The following is an 18519-nucleotide window of genomic DNA, read 5'->3' on the forward strand; positions in this document are numbered from 1 at the left end:
TTTTTAAGAACCATTTTAATTTAATTTTCTTTATTCTCTTAAATCCATTTTAATCCTGGTCTCTCTGTCCATCTTTCCTCTCTAATCTTCTTGATTCTCCTTTCCTCTCAAAGCAAGCAAGAACAGAAACGATAAAATAGGAATAATTAATATTTTTCTGCAGCTTTCATACGTTACTAATGAGTAGCCTATGACATGTGAAAGGCGGGAAAATGATTACGCAACACTGACCTCTAGTGTTAGAGTAACAGCAGCGCGAGCTCAAGAGGACAGGCTGTGTCAATAGACCTTATTCACAGCAGCGCCATCTTTGATTTTTAATGGGAATGAAAGTGAGGCTTCGAGGGACAGACATGCATCTCTTCAATGGGCTGTACTGTTATTTAAAGTGTTTTTGGATTGTTCTGCTCATGAAACACTGGAAAATTATCTTTCCAAGAAATTTCAGTTGACAAAAAACTCGCAGCCTCACTTTCATACCTGTCATGGCGCTGCTCTGAATAAGGTCTATTTGTTGAAGGAAAAGTTCACACAAAAGTTACAATTTGTCATTGCTTTATATAAACCACGAATGAGATTATGGAATTGTTTGCGCCACTGAATTAAAAAGGTATTTTTTAACTCACAATTCTGACCCTTTTTTTTTTATCGCAATTGCAAGTTTATCGTTAGCCTATATGTTTTAATTGCTAGTTTATATCTAAAAATTCTGAGGAAAAATGTTACAATTGCGAGTTCTGACCTTTTTACCTCTGAATTGTGAGATACTGTAGGCCTATAGTATAAACTCGCAATTCTGTGAAAAAGAACAGTGAGAATTCCGAATTGTGATATTTCTTTTATTTTTTTATTTTTTTTACTCCGCGGCGGAAACGAGCTTCAATGGATTACAGAGTTTGTTTGAGAGGATTATCAGCGAATAACTGCTTAAATAATATACACGGCTCATTTTATCAGTTGAAATGCAGTTGAATGGTCTCAGATGAAGGAAATGAACAGGATGCTAATAAAAATGAAGTGACATCACAGAGCCCTTAAAAGCAGATACAGCACTGGGCCTGTCCCTCTCCTCTGTCCTCATTTCTGAAATCATGTGGTTCCTGCTCCTGTATTTGCAAATATCATCTATTCAAGGCAAGTGAATTTGTATTTCCTAATTAAAACAAATTCCATATTCTGGCCGTGTTTACATCCATTGTGTTCCACGCTGCTGTTAATGAGGCACTTAATGGATATAGGCTAAACAAACAGGCTATTGAAATAACATGCACATTTATTCATTTTGCAGATGTTAGTTTAATCTGGGTCCAATAGTATTATTTAGCATTATTTTGTAATTAATTGCAACACTTTTCATTAGGCTACGCATCATTCATCAATTTATAGTATCAAGATAACAATTTAAAAATAATAATAATAATTTTGCTTTAATGGCAGTATCACTTAAGCGATATGAGCAAAACCTGATGGTCATGTTCTCTAAAGAGCATCTGCTTTATTGGAAGCAAGAAAATCTAACTGATAAATCTGATAAAATGGCTAATGAGTGACCTAGAAACGGTATAACTTTTTTTTGTTTTTAACATTTTTAAAATAAAAGAACTTTTTATTGACATGAAAATTAAGCTATAATCACTGTTTTACTATACTACTTGAAAATCTCAAAAATCTGGGGATGAAATCTGGGGACCTTTGTTTTGGATATGATGCAGCATAATGCAGACAGAGAAATTAACACAAAAAAAATTAGCCATAATTTTTGCAAATGTTTGTTTATTCATTTGTTTGTTATTAATTTCAATGCCATTTCCTTAGCTTCATCTTCATTATATAATAAAATAATATATGTGATAAGCCTGTATAGAAATGCATGCATTAACATGCTCTTATAATGTAAATAATGTATAAATTATATATAAATGCAATTGCAGTTTTAAAACTAATGGCTAATTTGTTTAATTTATATGTCTGCATTATGCAGGATCATGTCCGAAACAAAGATTATTGAAATGCATTAAAATAATAATTATTGTTAAAAAAAAAAAATATATACACATACATAAATATATATAAATATATATATAAATATATATATATATATATATATATATATATATATATATATATATATATATATATATATATATATAAGCTTTTTATTTAGCTATTTGATTACCTAACTAGAGCGCTGAACATATTTTTTCTATCAAGTTTCTGAGAAAAAAAATTATTAGTTAACTTTGAAATTAATTAATTAATGGATACATAAATAAATAAATGAATGAATAAAAATTAAGTTAAATGTAAAAAAAAAAAAAAGAAAAAAAAAAAGGTTATACATTCACATATAGCATATGATTGCATATTTCAGCCGGTCTTTTAATTAATTAAAATTAAGTTGAATGGACAAAAAAAAAAAAAGGTTATATATTCACATATTTCAGCCGGTCTTTTACTTATCTCCTCTCAGTATAAATTAACAAACCAATCAAAATCACTATAGCATTCATTCTAAATTAAAACAGCTACAATGATTAATATATAGATGAATATGATAATGCATCTTTTTGATATAAAATGTATTATTATTATTTTGCTAATGCTTTACAATAAGGTTCATTAGTTAAAATTAGTTAACTATACTTTAGTTAACACAAACTAAGAATGGACAATACTTTGACAGCATTTATTAATCTTAATGTTAATTTCAATGTTTACTAATACATTATTAAAATCAAAAGTTTGTTAACATTAGTTAATGAACAGTGAACTCACATGAACAATCAATTAATGACTGTATTTTTTATTAACAAAGATGAATAAATACTGTAACAAATGCATAGCTCATTGTAAGTTCATTTTAGTTAATACATTAACTAATGTTAACAAATGAGACCTTATTGTACTTTATGGAAAAATAATACATTAATATTTATGCACATTAAAACATGTTACATGAGTTTCCATAATGTTCATGTTTGTTGCAATACATGTCAAAGCTATAGACCTGATGATTCCGAAACCAAGATACAAACCAGTGGTTTGTATGTTCTTCATAACCCTGTGGAAAGACACGGTTATACCTGTGGTTAAGTTACTCATGCTTATGTGGAGCGGGTTTATCTCAGAATCTGCATAAACATGCAACTTGCCAGAATTTCAGAGCTGAAAGCCACAGGCAGATAAGAGACCGCAGCAGTTTCTGCAGAACATGTGGTTCATCTGCTCTGAGAATTCACAACCACATTTTCCAGCGACCATATAAGGTTAAAAACGACACCTTGACCATGAGGATATTATATAATTTAACTTTTACAATAACGGAGTTAACATGAACTAGGAATTAGCAATACTTCTACAGAATTTAATAATCTCAATGTAAATTGTAACATTTACTAATACATTATTAAAATCAAAAGTTTTAAATATTTGTAACACACTGTGAACTAACACGAACAAACAATGAACAGCTGGATTTTTATTAACTAACATTAACAAAGATCAATAAATACTGTAACAAATGTAGTTCATGTTATTAATACATTAATTAATGTTACCAAATGAGACCTTATGGTAAAGTGTTACCAAATTATCTTTCTGTTCCCTTTTTTTGTGTGTTTTGTGGTGGACGAAGTACACAAATCAAGTGTAGCCTGCTTAAGTAAAAGTACAACACTGTAAAAACTGTATTTTTTAATCAACTGGGAAGTCATTTAAACTTAAATTACATTAAACGGACTTAAAAATGTGTTGAATCTTGTATAACGTATAAAAAAAAGTTGAAAATTGCTTAACTTATTTTGACGTGTCAAAGCAATCTAAAAATATATGTTGACACAACTCGTATACATTTTTACAGTGGAAATATTACTCCAGTAAAAGTATTAAGTACTCATTTTAAATTTTACTTGAGTAAAAGTACAAAAGTACTTGATTTTTTATGTACTTTAGAATCAAAAGTAGAAAGTACTGATGGATGAATGTTTATTATTATTATTGTGAATAATTATGAATTGTCAAGTTGCCAGCAGGACTAGTTTACACACAACTGACAGTCGGGACCGAGGACTTGCTGTTCTTTTAAGTCAGACTTGTGAATTTAGTGAATTGTTAACTGGAGACTCGTTCTCACCGGATCATTTGAATCAGTGAGTTGCTGACTCAAAAAGCAGATCGGTCCAATTCAAGAATGAATCGTTATAACAGGTTAACTAGCAAATAACAAGTAACTAACAGCTTATTTGAAATCAGCTTGTTTACGAATCGGTTGCGTCTTGAAGCGAGGGACGATTTCTTCGGTTCAAAATAACGAGGAACGACATGTTTTTATGAGGAGCAAAAAGTATGATAGGCCTGTTATGCTTTAAGAATGTAGAGAAGAAAAAGTAAACGTTTCCCAAAATATACATATATAGCCTACTTGAAATATGCACTTAAGTAAGTAACAATGTAAAAATACTTTGTTACTGTCCACCACTGTTTATGACAACATAAATCTATTCAATCTGATAAAAGTGATGATGTATAGCACTTAAAAGTTTACTTTACAATCTTTTATTGCATTAAAAAGAAGTAGCAATTTCAAAACAAAAACACATTTTCACAAAAAAGATTTTTTTTAAAGTTTTTTAAGCAAAAAAAGTAATTTAAGTTTGTTTTGTTTTGCAGGTCTCAATGTGTCTTTACGTGGATCGGACAGCCCGTGTAAAGGCCGGCTGGAGGTGCGTAACGATGCAGGCCAGTGGGGCTTGGTGTGTCATTTCGGGTGGAAGAGAGAAAATGGACAGGTTGTGTGTAAATCATTAAAGTGTGGGGACGAGGTGGAATCCGGTATAGAAATGACCCGGTACAGAGATTTATCTCAACCCAAACAATATCTGATGGATCAAGTGGACTGCATATCGAATGAAACGAGCCTTTGGCAGTGCGGATTTCATGGTGCAAAAAAGACAGTGTGCAAAGACGATAAACAAGACAGTTTTATTGCTGTTGAATGCTCTGGTAGGTAGTGTTTCTGGTTTTGCATGTTTAACTGTGAAATTATTCAATTTTATATTTATGTTTTGAGGTCATCTTGGTTAGTTTCCAGAGGTGAGTCAATACACTTTGTTGATGCCAAGCTTTTCACCATAGGAGCTGTTAAACTGAGCTTGGATCTGAATGGGCAGAGTGGTAAATGTGCTGGAGTGGTGCAGTACAAAACCAGTGAAGGCAGGATCTTTGGCGTCTGTGAATCTGACTTGGGTAAGTGGACAAAAACAAGAATTTTATTTTAATTTGTACTTCTTAGAGTCTAAATGTGACATCAATATCAGACTGTCTGAATGTCATTGCATTACAAATGAATGACATAAATAAATAAATGTTTAGCTTTATGTATATATTGTGGATTATAGTCTGTTAACTTTGGTGTTTGTCATTGCATATTAATATTAAATATGTAATTATGAATAAATAGTGTGTGTGTGTGTGTGTGTGTGTGTGTGTGTGTGTGTGTGTGTGTGTGTGTGTGTGTAACATTACTGAAGGCCATGAAATTCAAATTGGTCTTTTGTGGAGTGAAGTATATATATTTGAAAAAAAGTATGTACTATTGCAAGTGACAGCTGACACTTTATGCAAGGATTATCTTTATGTATTTCTTTTTTTATCTTGGCCAGGTGACAAAAAAGCAGACAAGATATGCCAGGAGCTTGGATGTGGAAATCATAGATACATCCCCAAACCTGGACTGTTCAAAGTAAATCAGAGCGAAGAAAATGTAGTGCTTAATTGTGATGCCAAAGACCAGTTCTCTTGGCAATGTATGGAGTCAACGAAATGCGCGGAACGAGCCAGTGTGATCTGCACCAGTAAGTGTAAAGCTTTCTGAAGTACGTCGCTCTGATTGGTGGTATTCATCGTTCTGATATTCTAATATTCACCGTCGTCAATAGCAACAGTGTAAATCAGTCCGTTCATCCGGGAAACTGAACATTTTCACTGAAATTCATTGCAATTTTCCAGAAATTGTCCCAGACAGTATTTCATTGGATTGTATCAAGTGAGTGGTAAAATTCACAGCGATATTTACACTGGAATACTTGTATTGTACAGATTACGAGAGGTTCCGTCTGCGAGGTGACAACAACAATCTTTGCTCTGGGATTTTGGAAAAGCACAGTTTCACAAATAAAGCATGGGTTCCTGTTCAGAAGAGCAACATCACCGACGACATCTGTACGCAATTAAATTGTGGTGGAAATTTCACAACCGATTATAAAAATAACAGCCTCCGACTGACATGCTCAGGTAATGTTTTCTTTTGTGAATAATGTTACATAAATAAATATATAAATATTAATAAGTATTTAAATGTTTGATATGTTATTATTAAATATGTCATTATTAATAAACAAATGCTACATTAATACAAATAGAGAGAAACAGTTCGATAAGATTCAGTTTTTTTTGCACAATGTTATTATTACAAATAGAAAATGTAATGTTTTTCATGTCAAGTTAAATTACATTTTAATATGAGTTGCAATTTAATATTAGGGTTGTTAATTATTATTATTATGGTAATAGGATAGACATTTTGAGTTGTCATTACACGCTTAAGGTTGTAAAACCTTGTAAAATGTGAATATAATGTAAAAATTATTAATAGACTATATATTTATTTGTATTTATTATATTTTATAATATGTTTTTTGTACAATGTTATAACAAATTGAAAATTGTATTGTTTCATCTTAAGTTAAATTAATACATTAAAATGTGTTGCAATTTAATAATAGGGTTATTATTATTATTATTTGTATTATTATTATTATGTTAATAGGGTAGACAGTTTGAGTTGACATTACATGCTCAAGGTCGTACAACCTTCTGAAATGTGATAGTAATTCTGACATTATTAAAAATATAAAAAAATATTTATATGTATTTATTGTATTTATGCATGTGTATAGTCATATAGATCATAAATAGTCTAATTAACAAATAAGATATCTTATTTAATAAAATATAAAAGCTTTTAATACATCACATCAATTAAACCCTCTCTCTCTCTCTCTCTCTCTCATATATATTTGAGAGAGAGAGAGAGAGAGATAAAACTAAATTGTACTTCCATACATTTTGTTCAGATTTTATAATCTTGCAAGAATTGTGAAACACAGGGGTAGTAACAGGCCAAAAAAAGCCATCCTTCTGATGAAGGAAAAAACATGACTATGATATGAAAAAATAGTCACAGAATTTTTGTGAAAAAAATACAAATTTGGATTTTTAGACAAAAGTATATTTGAAAAGTCAGCATCACATATTCATTCTTATTGTTTTGTTTGATGTACATTAGTAGTCTGTGGTGTTAATGCATACAAGTTTTATTGAATGCTAACTGCAAATGTTTCATTTAAAATGACAGCTGACGTCAAGCTCCGCAACTTCACATCAACGTGTTTTGGAACTGTTAGTGTTAGTGTGAACGGCTTGAACTATGGAGTGTGCTACAGTGCATCAAATAAAGGACTGGGGGAGCAAGTGTGTAAAGAGCTTGGCTGTGGAGGGTTGCTGCTGAGTGAGAAAGAGGGCAGCGTCTTTACTGAGGGTTTGCTGACTAACGTTGAGTGCCTGGGCGACGAGACGTCACTGTGGCATTGCCTGGCCAAACATGAGAAAAAACGATGCAAGCCAACCACTGTTATATGTGCAGGTAACTGAGACAGCCTTGCAGTTAATTATGATCTACTCAGAATATACAGGAAAGTTACTTAAATCACCTGCAACTGAGGCAATAATAAAATATGATGGTTTTAAATGGCAGGCAGCTTGGATGTGCGTTTGAGTGATGGTCTGGGTCGTTGTTCTGGACGTGTAGAGCTGCAATTGGAGGGCTCATGGAAGTCCATAAGCTCCAATGAGTGGTTACCTGTGAACTCAGACATGGTGTGTACACATCTCAAATGTGGTACTTCAGTAAAGAAAAATCAACTTTCCTTCATTGAAGGGAAACAGAATCAACTGGAATGGCATTTCATGTGTGAAAGCTCTTCAGCAAAACTCCATGAGTGCTTAAAAGAAAAGAAGAGACCTTTAAGCAAAGAAGAGCGAAATGTACATATCGTGTGCCAAAGTAAGTAATAATATGATATAAAAACATATACCAATATTGTGTTTTTTTGACATATTTTCACAATATTTACATATGTTTCAGCATAATTCATCCCAGTAGTTTTGGCTTTTGTTTATTAAGTAATTAAAGCTAAGGTATCACTCTGATTACTCTTCATGTAGAGCATGCACTATAAGTAACCACAAATCCATTATCTTTATTCGCAGAGGAAGAACTTATGTTCTTTGAAGGTGATTCACCCTGCAAGGGAAGAGTACTCGTTAAGTCATTTAATGAGACCGAGGCCAAGGCCAATCCGCGGCCTGTAGCAAACAAGACAGAAGCCAACGACATATGCCGTGCAACGCAGTGTGGTGATGTAGTCTCCTTTGAAACTCAAAACGACACATATGTCAATGTCAAATGTTCAGGTATGTGTGTCACCAAAATGTCTCATTGTTTTTACCTTGTATATGACTGCAATTTTCTGCAAACTAGTTATTTAGCAAAATGTGACTTAAATAACTGATCTAGTGAATAGTAAGTTACTTTAGAATTACAGAGACCATATCATACACTTTTTTACAGCATTTTTTGTTTTTTGTTTTTTCCCCTGAGGTTAGTAAAGGGGTCTTATACCACTCACATAATTGACTCTGTTATGATTGGCTATTGACTGTCATTTTAATCTAATTTTATCAATTGCATATTTTAGCACAAATAGTTTTGAAGGAAAAGCTACACTGGATTCAACAGAAAACCATAAGCATGTGCAGTCTTAAAGGCACAGCAGCCTTTAAAAAAAATAGTCAGTCAGAATCTTACTTGCATTTTAGACTTAAGTGAGGAAATGAGCAGTACCTCTAAAAAAATACATTACAATTTCTTAGTTTTTGAAAGAGGTCTCTTATGCTCAGTAGTAAAACTGTAATATTGTGAAATATTATTTCAAATTAAAAGAACTGTTTTCTATTTGAATGTATTTTAAAATGTAATTTATTTCTGATGCAAAGTTGAATTTTCAGCATCATTACCCCATCCTTCAGTGTCACATGATCCTTCAGAAATCATTCTAATATTGATGATTTGCTTCTCAATAAACATTTATTCTAGGGCTGCTTAATATTTTTTTAATATTAATGGCAGTAAATGATTCATAATTCAATGATTCTTCCAAATTCTCCTAATTTTATCATTTTTATTTCATTAAAAAAAAAAAAAAGCCTATTGCCTATATATATTTGGAAAGTCTTACAGGAATTTTAGGGGATTTACACACGCAAGAACAGCCACTATAGTTATAGAAACTGTCATTTATTTTCTCTGATAAGATGTCCTGTATCTCTGTACACCGGTACCATCAAACCACATTCATCTGCAGAGGAGCAAAGCCGAAGTGCAACTAAAGCAGTGTTGATTTTCAAGATATATGCAGTTTTATTTTTAACCACTAGAGGACCAAGACCTACACAAGAATAGTGTAGGTTTAACATTGCTGTGTGTAAAATGCTTATATTCTTAATAATGCCACTTGTAGGCTCGGTGAGCGTGACACTTCGAAACAAGCCTGAAAAGGGAAAGGATGAAAAATGCTGGGGAACGGTTGAGGTCTGCCAAAATGGAAAATGTGGAGGAGTTTGCAAAATTGAAAAAGAAGACTCTGAAAAGATCTGTAATGACTTGCGCTGTGGTAAACCAATTCAGAGCCAGAGTCCGACACAATACCGTGGATCTGTGACCCGCTATAGTGTGCACTGCTTAAATGAGGTGAAAAAAATAAGCATGTGCAGGTTTATTCCCATCAGCGGCGACTCCTGCCAAGACCCAGCCCAAGTGATATGCACAGGTAATGTGTACAGTTGCTTTGTTCAAACAATAAATGGTGTTTTCGAGTCATCTTTTCGTCTTTAATACAAACAAAAAACACGCATGAATGTTAAAAAGTATGTTGGGAAATACAGTAGGCTACAACTTACCGAAATGTATCATGTCTCATGTAATCGCTCAATCAGTGTTTCAACAGCGGAAAGACATTTTAACTTAACGTTGCATTTACCTCAGTTCTTTAATTCATTCTTCATTAATCTCGGGTTAAATAAGATGTTAACCCAATAAACATTTATTTGATGATCTCCCTGCAGGCAGCGTCAAAGCTAAACTGGAGGATCCAAGAGACAAATGCGCTGGAACTGTGTCACTGTCTTACCGTGGGAAGTTGACACCCGTCTGCCAAGACACTCTTAATGCAGATCTTAGTAATGCAATCTGCAGGGAATTGAAGTGTGGGGAGTTTATTCCTACTACTGTTTCACAAGACCAGTTTCAAAAGGCAGGACTATCAAAAATGATATGTCAGAGTGATGCCAAATCTGTTTCCGAATGTAACCTCGAAGACATTTCAGACAAAGGCAGTTGCACTGCCGGCTATATAAAATGCACAGGTATTTTGCACTTTTTTTGATGATAATAATTCTTTTGAAATGTGCATATATTTCTTTTTAGGTGAAGGGTGTGGTTTCTGCATATCCTCTGACTTTAACCTCTCCATCTTAAACATGCTAACAGAAACCTTTGATATTTCTGTCGTTGATGTAACAGGATGGAAACGATTGCTCCTGTATAAAAAGGAAGGCCCCTGCAGTGGTCCTGTATATGCTCTGAGTGGAGGGAAAACACGGCTCGTCAGCGCACAGGGATGGGGCAAGGAGGAAGGGCAAGAGATGTGCAAGTATCTACAGTGTGGAAACTACATAACACACTCCAATAAATCCGAATACACGGAAGAGTGGTGGAATAAGACCTATACTTGCTCAGGGAAGACAAATATTTGGGAATGCGAGAGAGATAATCAGCCCTCCCAGTTTCAATTAAACATCAAATGTGACGGTAGGTATCACCTCAGTTATAAACACTTACTTTTTGAGAACAGTATTTTCTTAGCAGCACTGCCATCTATTTTTTTTTTTTTTTTTTGACATTTAAGTAAACCAGGGTTGTGCACCATTCAGAATTAAATGGACAATTCAGTTTTAAACATCAAATTCCAATTAATTTATAAATTAATCAATATATTTGTGCTTTGTATTAGAACTTAAATATATATTAAATGTACAGTAAATTAGGTTTATTTTAGTTAACTAAAACTAGTGGTCAATACAACATTTCTCATTTTAATTTAGTTTAACTTAAATACTAAAAACTAAATAATTAAATAATAAAACTAAACTAAAATAACTAAAACTGAAATAAAAATAAAAATGTATAAAACCTATATAGCCTTTTTTCTTTTTTTTAAAGACCAAAACTATTAAAAATGACAAAAACTCAACAAAATTGCTAAAACTTTAAATTAAAAAAAAAAAAAATAATTTAATCTAAAAATAAAAACATTAAAAATATTAATAATTTTTTTATAGTATATCAATGATGCTAAAATAACACACATATGCATATATATATATATATATATATATATATATACATTTTAATTCTTTTTTTCAATCAATTTAATTATTTGATAAATAAACCAAAAAAAAATTACATTTATTTTTTTAAACCATTATAGAAGACCACTCTAATTTACACCAAAGTGTTCAAAACGGACATAAACAGCATGCCAGTATTTAGTATTTTGCCTATTTCAGATTTTGTTGGTTTCCAATTAAGTCATTTCAATTCAAGAGACTGGCCATGCCAAACTCATGATTTGAAAGGGCATCAATTCTTAAACTCTTTCCCAACTATTCTATAAACATGCCATACAGGAATACCTGATTGTTTGGTTTCATTCCTCTCCAGCTAAACGTCCACCCATTAGCCTCTCCAAAGGCTGCACAGGCGAGGTGCGCATAAATAAGGAGGAGAATGTTTGTCCGTCTCATTTGGACAATCAGATGTACAGTGAGTTATGTGACAGCCTCGGCTGTGGTAAGGCCTTCCACAGCTGGAGTACAGAAATGCAGAAACCAGATTGCTGGCATTTCAGCTGCACTGGCCAGGAGACGCTGCTGTGGCAGTGCGGCTCTACGAAGGGCAGATGTAACAAAATCCTTTCTGTGACCTGTCAAAGTGAGTCATACACATAATACTGGGCTATAAATAGGACTGTTACTGTAATGAATGGATGCTGAAATGTGTAGGTCCTCTTTTTAAGGTACACTATGTAACTTTTTTTTGTTGTTCAAAATTAACAACATTTAAATGTCAATCCATCATCAATCCTTTTTTTCCAAAACGTGTTTTGTCTTACCCTGATCCATTATGGTATGCCTGTTGTAAGTTTTTAATATTTTAAACATGTCAGGTTTTCTCGGGAAATTGCGTACACACTTCACTCGCCCGTGCATTTCCGTAAATAGAGAAAAGTTGCTTTGACGCATGTGGGAGTGGCATATGTTTGTTGTCACAACGAGTGAGAAAGGTTGACATGGAGGCGCTAAATCTCAAGCTACTCAATCTCGAACTTGAAAAATATAATTAGTCAGAGCTTGTAATAAAAACAAAATCAACACTGGATTTGTAGAGATGGCAATAACTGAGGGATTTGAAATGTTGTGAAAGTGAAATGCCATATGTAGCACTCTAACAGAGGTCATTGTAAAGATAGGGGAGAGCGGGGCACAACCTAACGCTTTTTGACTTTCTCAGTTTGTGTAAATCTACTTATGGTTCAGAGTATTTATTTTTTTCCACATTAATTTCCCACATGTCTAGTACAATTATGTGGTTTTGTTTTATTAATACAGTATATACTTTTTTCTTGACATACCCCGAAAGAATGGAAGTGAAATGTGACAACATGCCACATTGTAACATGTGTCGGGCACATTGTAACATAACATATGACAGCTTAAAATGTTATCTGATCTAATAAAAAATATATACAAAACAAACTAAAATATTTTCTAAATAAAATACAATTAAAAAACTTTTTCATATAAAATAATGGCAATTTTTAATAATTAAATATAAACAAATTTTTGAGTTTTGACTACGAACACATGAAAACACAGCTATACAACATAGTTCAAAACAAATAAATAATTAGTCATTTCTGAACATTGACTCTCAGTCTTTATTCACCTTTTTCTCACGTTTTCCCAATAAAATTAATAAAAGTATAGAATATAATAGCATATTTCTAATAGGGGCACATTTTAACGCAGTGTTACAACATGCCCCCGCCTGCACAACTGGGATTTAAACCCTGCTAGTGTCTTCTGCTAGTTAGCGAAGCATTAAATAACTATCTCAACTGTTAAATAACATCTTGGAGATTAAAATAATATCAGATTTGTCTTATTTTAAATAAACACAAAAAATAGAGATGAAAAATGTACTTAAGTAAGAAATGTACTTTTGCTATGGTTTAATAAATGTCTATGGATATCTTCCAAAAAAATATATAATTTTGGCGGAATTTTTTTTTCTATATAATGTTGATATGGCAACTAGTAAATACACAAAGTTTCGTCATCCATGCATGTGCGGAAGTATTTAAAACAAGCGTGTTACAACTAGCCCCGCGTTAGGTTGTGGCCCGCGCTCCCCTATATCTATTGGATCATTTCATTGTGGTTGTTGTAGCGCTGTGCTAGAATTTATTTTCAAGGAAGTATAGTGTCTATTATTGCCTAAAGCTACAGTAATGTCTTCAGCTAGTCGGCTTGAGATCCTTTCCATCTAAACTGGTTCTATCTCTTAAGCCTAGTAGTTAATGTTTTATGAGCATGTTCACACTGTCCAAATCCGATTATTTGCGTATCCGATTGGAATCTGATCCAAAATTATTGATGTCCCCACTGTGTATCGCAACTGTTCAGATCCGATTTGTGTGTCCATTCAGCTCTTTCGTTTTCCGGAATATCTGCATTGGTTTCTATGACGATGGCGTTGGTAGGAATACGCCAAAAACAACAACAAACCGCAACATAGAGGGGTTAGCTGTAAAGATGTCGTCTTATTTAAATTTTAGAACATGGAAATGCTTAGCCGCCGCGCTGGACCACTGCGTCTTCTGAGACAGCGGCACAAGCAGAGGCAGCGACTTTCAGCATGTTTCCTATAACAACGCCTGACGTTTACATTTTACTTTGCATGAGAAAGACACATAAACCATGTGAAATCGATCAGAGCAGTCCGACTGAAACAGATTTCCAGAAAAGAGATTTGAAGGGGATTTCAAACCACATTTGGATGTAGCTTGAAATGGATTTGTGAAAATATCAATTCATTTTTGCTGTTCACATTAGCTAATTCTGAACGGATTTCAATCGGATATGCAACAAAATCGGATTTGGCCTGACCGTCTGAATGAAAATAATCATATTCATCCGCACAGTCAAGCAGAGCCGAAGCACAACCAAAATAATGTTCTTCCACAAAATGCACGCAGTTACAAGTTACAGTGTATCTTTAAACATCCCATGAAATCAAAATTTGGGTTTTGTAGCTGTTGGTCAATTTCTGTTTTCTCATCTACATGCTTATGTATTGCTAATTTACTTTGATCAGAAACAGATATATACAAGTTTTTAAACATTAAAAAGATTATTCAAATGTATGGAAGAATAAACTTCCACTTACTTCCACTTACAGAATTGACATTTTTATTGCAGAGGGAATGGAGTTCGGCTCCACTGAGAAGTGTGGCGGGAAGCTTGCGGTCAAGTATGGAGATCAGTGGGTATATGTCTGTGGAGCCCTAAATGAAGCTAATAAAAAAGAAGTTTGTGAAGTGCTTAGCTGCACGAATGGTCAAAAACTTGTGGAGATAAAGGACGTAGCCAAAGAAATGGTGACCATTAAATGTCCAGGGGAGTACGTGAACATTTCTCAGTGTGTGCAGGTTCTCAAGGAAAAATGCACAGAAGACCATGCTCAAATCAAATGTGAAGGTAAAAAAAAGCATGACAGGAAAATCATCTATCTTTTTAGTATTTGTTTTACCACTGCTTTCTTTCTTGTTAAATAGCTTTAGTAAAGGTTAATAAATATTCTGACCCTTGAAACTATCATTAAAACTGCAGGTTATAAGAAGATAGATGAATCTCCAGGGAATACTGGTCTGATAGTGGGACTATCGCTGGGCATACTGGGGTTGCTGATTATGGTTTTTATGTGGATGAATAGGAGACGCCTACTTTTAGTCTGTAAGTATCGCTTGCACCTTGCAGAAAGAAGTCATCTTGATCTGCAGACAAACATTACTTTCACACGCTGAAGTTACTGTGATATTTGAAGTGCCTTCATCTTGTTAACCTGTTGATGGCGCTGTTTCCCAGTCCTTGTTTCACTACAGATTGAACAATAGAGGCACAACACTCACATAAATATAAAATGATAACATTTACATAACAAAACATTAACTGTATACATTTATCATCCTTGGCCTCCAAAAGCACAATTTTCTACCTGTTTCTCTTTTTGCAGTAAGAAATTACAGAAATAAAAATGGCAAAGACATCAACATTGACAGGAATGAAATGAAAAACATGGAGAAAGAGGACAGAGGTATATCATTTCATTCTTATTTTGAACGATGTGAATAGGATAATGCATAATGTAAAAAAAGCATGAGCTAATACAAAACATTTGAAAATGATATCCAATGGAAATGTAGCTCTGTGCGTGTGTGTGTGTGTGTGTGTGTGTGTGTGTGGTCCAGGTAAACCCTAAATGGACAAAATGTCCCCACAAAGAATCGTAACGTCTGAAATTATTGTCCGTATTTGGTCTATAACTTATAAATAAACTTCTAAATCACACTAACTGATGTTTTTCGAAAATGTAAAAATGCTGACATTTTTCTTACTGCTAGCCAAATCTGTTTCAGATTTGTCTCAAGGAAAGGCGTCATCATTAGAATATGATGAGGATGAGTATGAGGATGTGGATTCTGTCAACAAGACGGGTAAGATAAGATATTCAAATATTTGTCTGTCTGTCTGCCTACACGTCCATTTTTCCATCCAAGTGTTCTGTAACTAAAATAACTCTGTTAATCTCAACAAAATTACTGATAAAATTTTTCATCATGACTTTTGTCAAACAATAATCAAGACAAGATTGAAAATATGATAATTAAATGATTTTATTTACACTGGTTTTCTTTTTTTTAAATGTTTGATAAACTAAAATGTTATTTTTGGTCAGCTAAAATGACATCCCATATCAGGCTAAATAAATGTATGAATATGAATAAGACTGAAATTAATAGGAGATTTTTGGACTATGTGAGAAAAAGAAAAAATTATAAAAAGCAATATAAAATATCTAAATATGTTTATATAAATAAATATATATAATATATATATTTAGCATTCGTATTTAGCACAGTATCCTATATACAAATGCTGTTTAATGATGCTTACTCTCACGTTTTACGAGAAAGGACACGTAGGTTAAATTGATTTGGAATAATCATAATAATATTCACACAATAAATATATATTTACTTATTTGTTTAAGAGTAAATCATATTCGGTTCTCCAACAGGAGGGGAGGATGCAGATGACAGAAGTAAAGGCTCCTCTGGGACCGAATATGATGACATTGAGGGACAAAACAGTGACATCTCTCTTCCCCAAACCCACGCTGATGACGACCTCCCACTCCTTCCCAAGCGACCCAACAACATTCTAGGTAATGCACACCTCGCAGTGTGTGTTTGCGTTTAGTTAGTACCCTTGTGGAAATGGTGGTGACCTTTTTCCTTAATGTTCTCAGCAGATCAGGACACCTATGAAGTGGAGATAGAGAACAAGGAGGACTATGATGATGTCATGCCTGTCGAAAATGCAGGGATGGCAGACACACAAGCACTAGTAGATGTAGCCGTGGATGCAGGCACAGGTTCAGAAGCAGGTACAGGTGTAAATGCAGATGCAGTGGTGGTGACCACTGAGGTAGAAGTTCATGCTGAAGAAGAGTAATGATGCAGCCACATGGTTACACACTTTATTTCTATAGTCCACTTTAGATATTCCATTAACTGTAAGTAACTTTGCAACTAAATCCTTAGTTCGGGTTATTTTGACCCGAAAGTAATTTTCTTAAATTTTTTAAAATTGTGTTCATCAGAGTGGTCCAAGACCTCTGGAGTTTTGTCGCACTTGAAACAAACTGACTGGATTCAAGGAGTTTTTGTGGTTGTGATAAAAATAGTAACCAATCTTTACCTTGCGGGTCAATTTGACCCCCATAAGGAATGAAATGGGGGAAAATGGGATTTTTTAAAATTTGCCCCCAAAAAAACACACTCACACACACACACACACACACACACACACACACACACACACACACACACACACACACACACACACACACACACACACACACACACACACACACAAATGAAGGCATGAGACTATAGAACATTCCCAATGCAGAACACACTCACATTAATACACATACACACACACTTTTAGAAATTCCCATTAAAATGAACGAGGGGGCATATAACGGGGCAATGTTTAAAAAAAAAATCAAATCAGTCACAATGCACACAGATACAGTAGTTGCAAAGTTACTTATAGTTAGTAGATTGTCTAAAGTGAACCTTCGAAATGAAGTGTAACCCCAAATTTTACTTTTAAGATAATAATAAGAGATACGATTTTATGTTTTTATTATATTTCATATCAGTAGAACATTAGGAAGATAATACAGTCTTATATATGAATGTTGTGTAATGATGCTAACTCTCAAGATTTATTACAGAATTGATTAGTTCACGTTTCGAGTCTATCGACTTCGGGTTTGAGTCGTTCGTTCATCACGTGACAGCCACGTACGCTGAGCAATGCAGTCGGTACCGGATACAGAATTGATGACAGCCTGTATGGGACTGACGGGAAGAATGAAAGACTCGGACCCGAACCCGAAGACTCGAGAGGTGAACTAATCATTTCTGTTTCCACTACAGAACCTATTGGATGTTGCGCATACGTGGTCAACACAAAATGAACGAATCACTCTCTGAGACAACTAAGTAGTCCCGAGTCATATTAAAGATTCGTTCAAAATGAACAAATCGTTCATGACCAAATCATCAATACAAACTTGATGAAATTCTTCAGGTTTTGATGTGCTTTGTAGTGGTTTGGTCTGGTTTTCTCTGTTTTAAGTTTTTTTATATTCTTTTTCATTTGTTTTCAATGTGTTGAAGCTTATGAGTAGGTCCACATGAGATTTCTGCAGAAATCCTTAAAATTTAAATTTGATACAGGCTATCCTGTTCACTTGTTTATATAACATATTTTAAAATTGTACAAGAGCGATGCCTTTAAAATTGTCATGACCCGGTAACACAATGTTTGTATAAAAAATGAGGAGGCCAAAGTTCACTTTAAGGGATAGTTCACCCAAAAATGAAAATTTGGTCATCACTTACTCACCCTCAAGTTGTTCCACAC

General features: G+C 33.7%; 1 protein-coding gene across 2 annotated transcripts; it reads left to right on the forward strand.

The window, feature by feature from the left end:
- The first annotated feature begins 4672 nt into the window (after positions 1-4672).
- LOC309512205 (scavenger receptor cysteine-rich type 1 protein M130) lies at positions 4673-17528 on the forward strand. Of its 2 annotated transcripts, none has more exons than XM_082187676.1 (17): positions 4673-5001; positions 5134-5244; positions 5661-5852; positions 6097-6291; positions 7415-7702; positions 7814-8122; positions 8329-8532; positions 9639-9947; positions 10243-10542; positions 10700-10987; positions 11900-12169; positions 14719-14997; positions 15130-15252; positions 15533-15613; positions 15936-16013; positions 16598-16744; positions 16829-17528. In XM_082187676.1, the coding sequence occupies exons 1-17, from the start codon at positions 4839-4841 to the stop codon at positions 17032-17034; spliced, it is 3543 nt and encodes a 1180-aa protein (XP_082043802.1). In that variant the 5' UTR covers positions 4673-4838; the 3' UTR covers positions 17035-17528. The 2 variants fall into 2 exon arrangements, with proteins under 2 accessions (XP_082043802.1, XP_082043803.1); XM_082187677.1 differs by having other exon boundaries at positions 16832-17528.
- The last annotated feature ends 991 nt before the right edge of the window (positions 17529-18519 follow it).

The sequence above is a fragment of the Leuciscus leuciscus genome, assembly GCF_965113295.1.
Source record: "Leuciscus leuciscus genome assembly, chromosome: 13".
NCBI classification, from domain to species: domain Eukaryota; kingdom Metazoa; phylum Chordata; class Actinopteri; order Cypriniformes; family Leuciscidae; genus Leuciscus; species Leuciscus leuciscus.

Coding starts and splice junctions, on each gene's coding strand:
- LOC309512205 (XM_082187676.1), top strand. CDS start 4,839: ATGACCCGGTACAGAGATTTATCTCAACCCAAACAATATCTGATGGAT. Junction 9,948..10,242: donor AGCCCAAGTGATATGCACAG/GTAATGTGTACA, acceptor ATCTCCCTGCAG/GCAGCGTCAAAGCTAAACTG. Junction 15,253..15,532: donor GAGACGCCTACTTTTAGTCT/GTAAGTATCGCT, acceptor CTCTTTTTGCAG/TAAGAAATTACAGAAATAAA.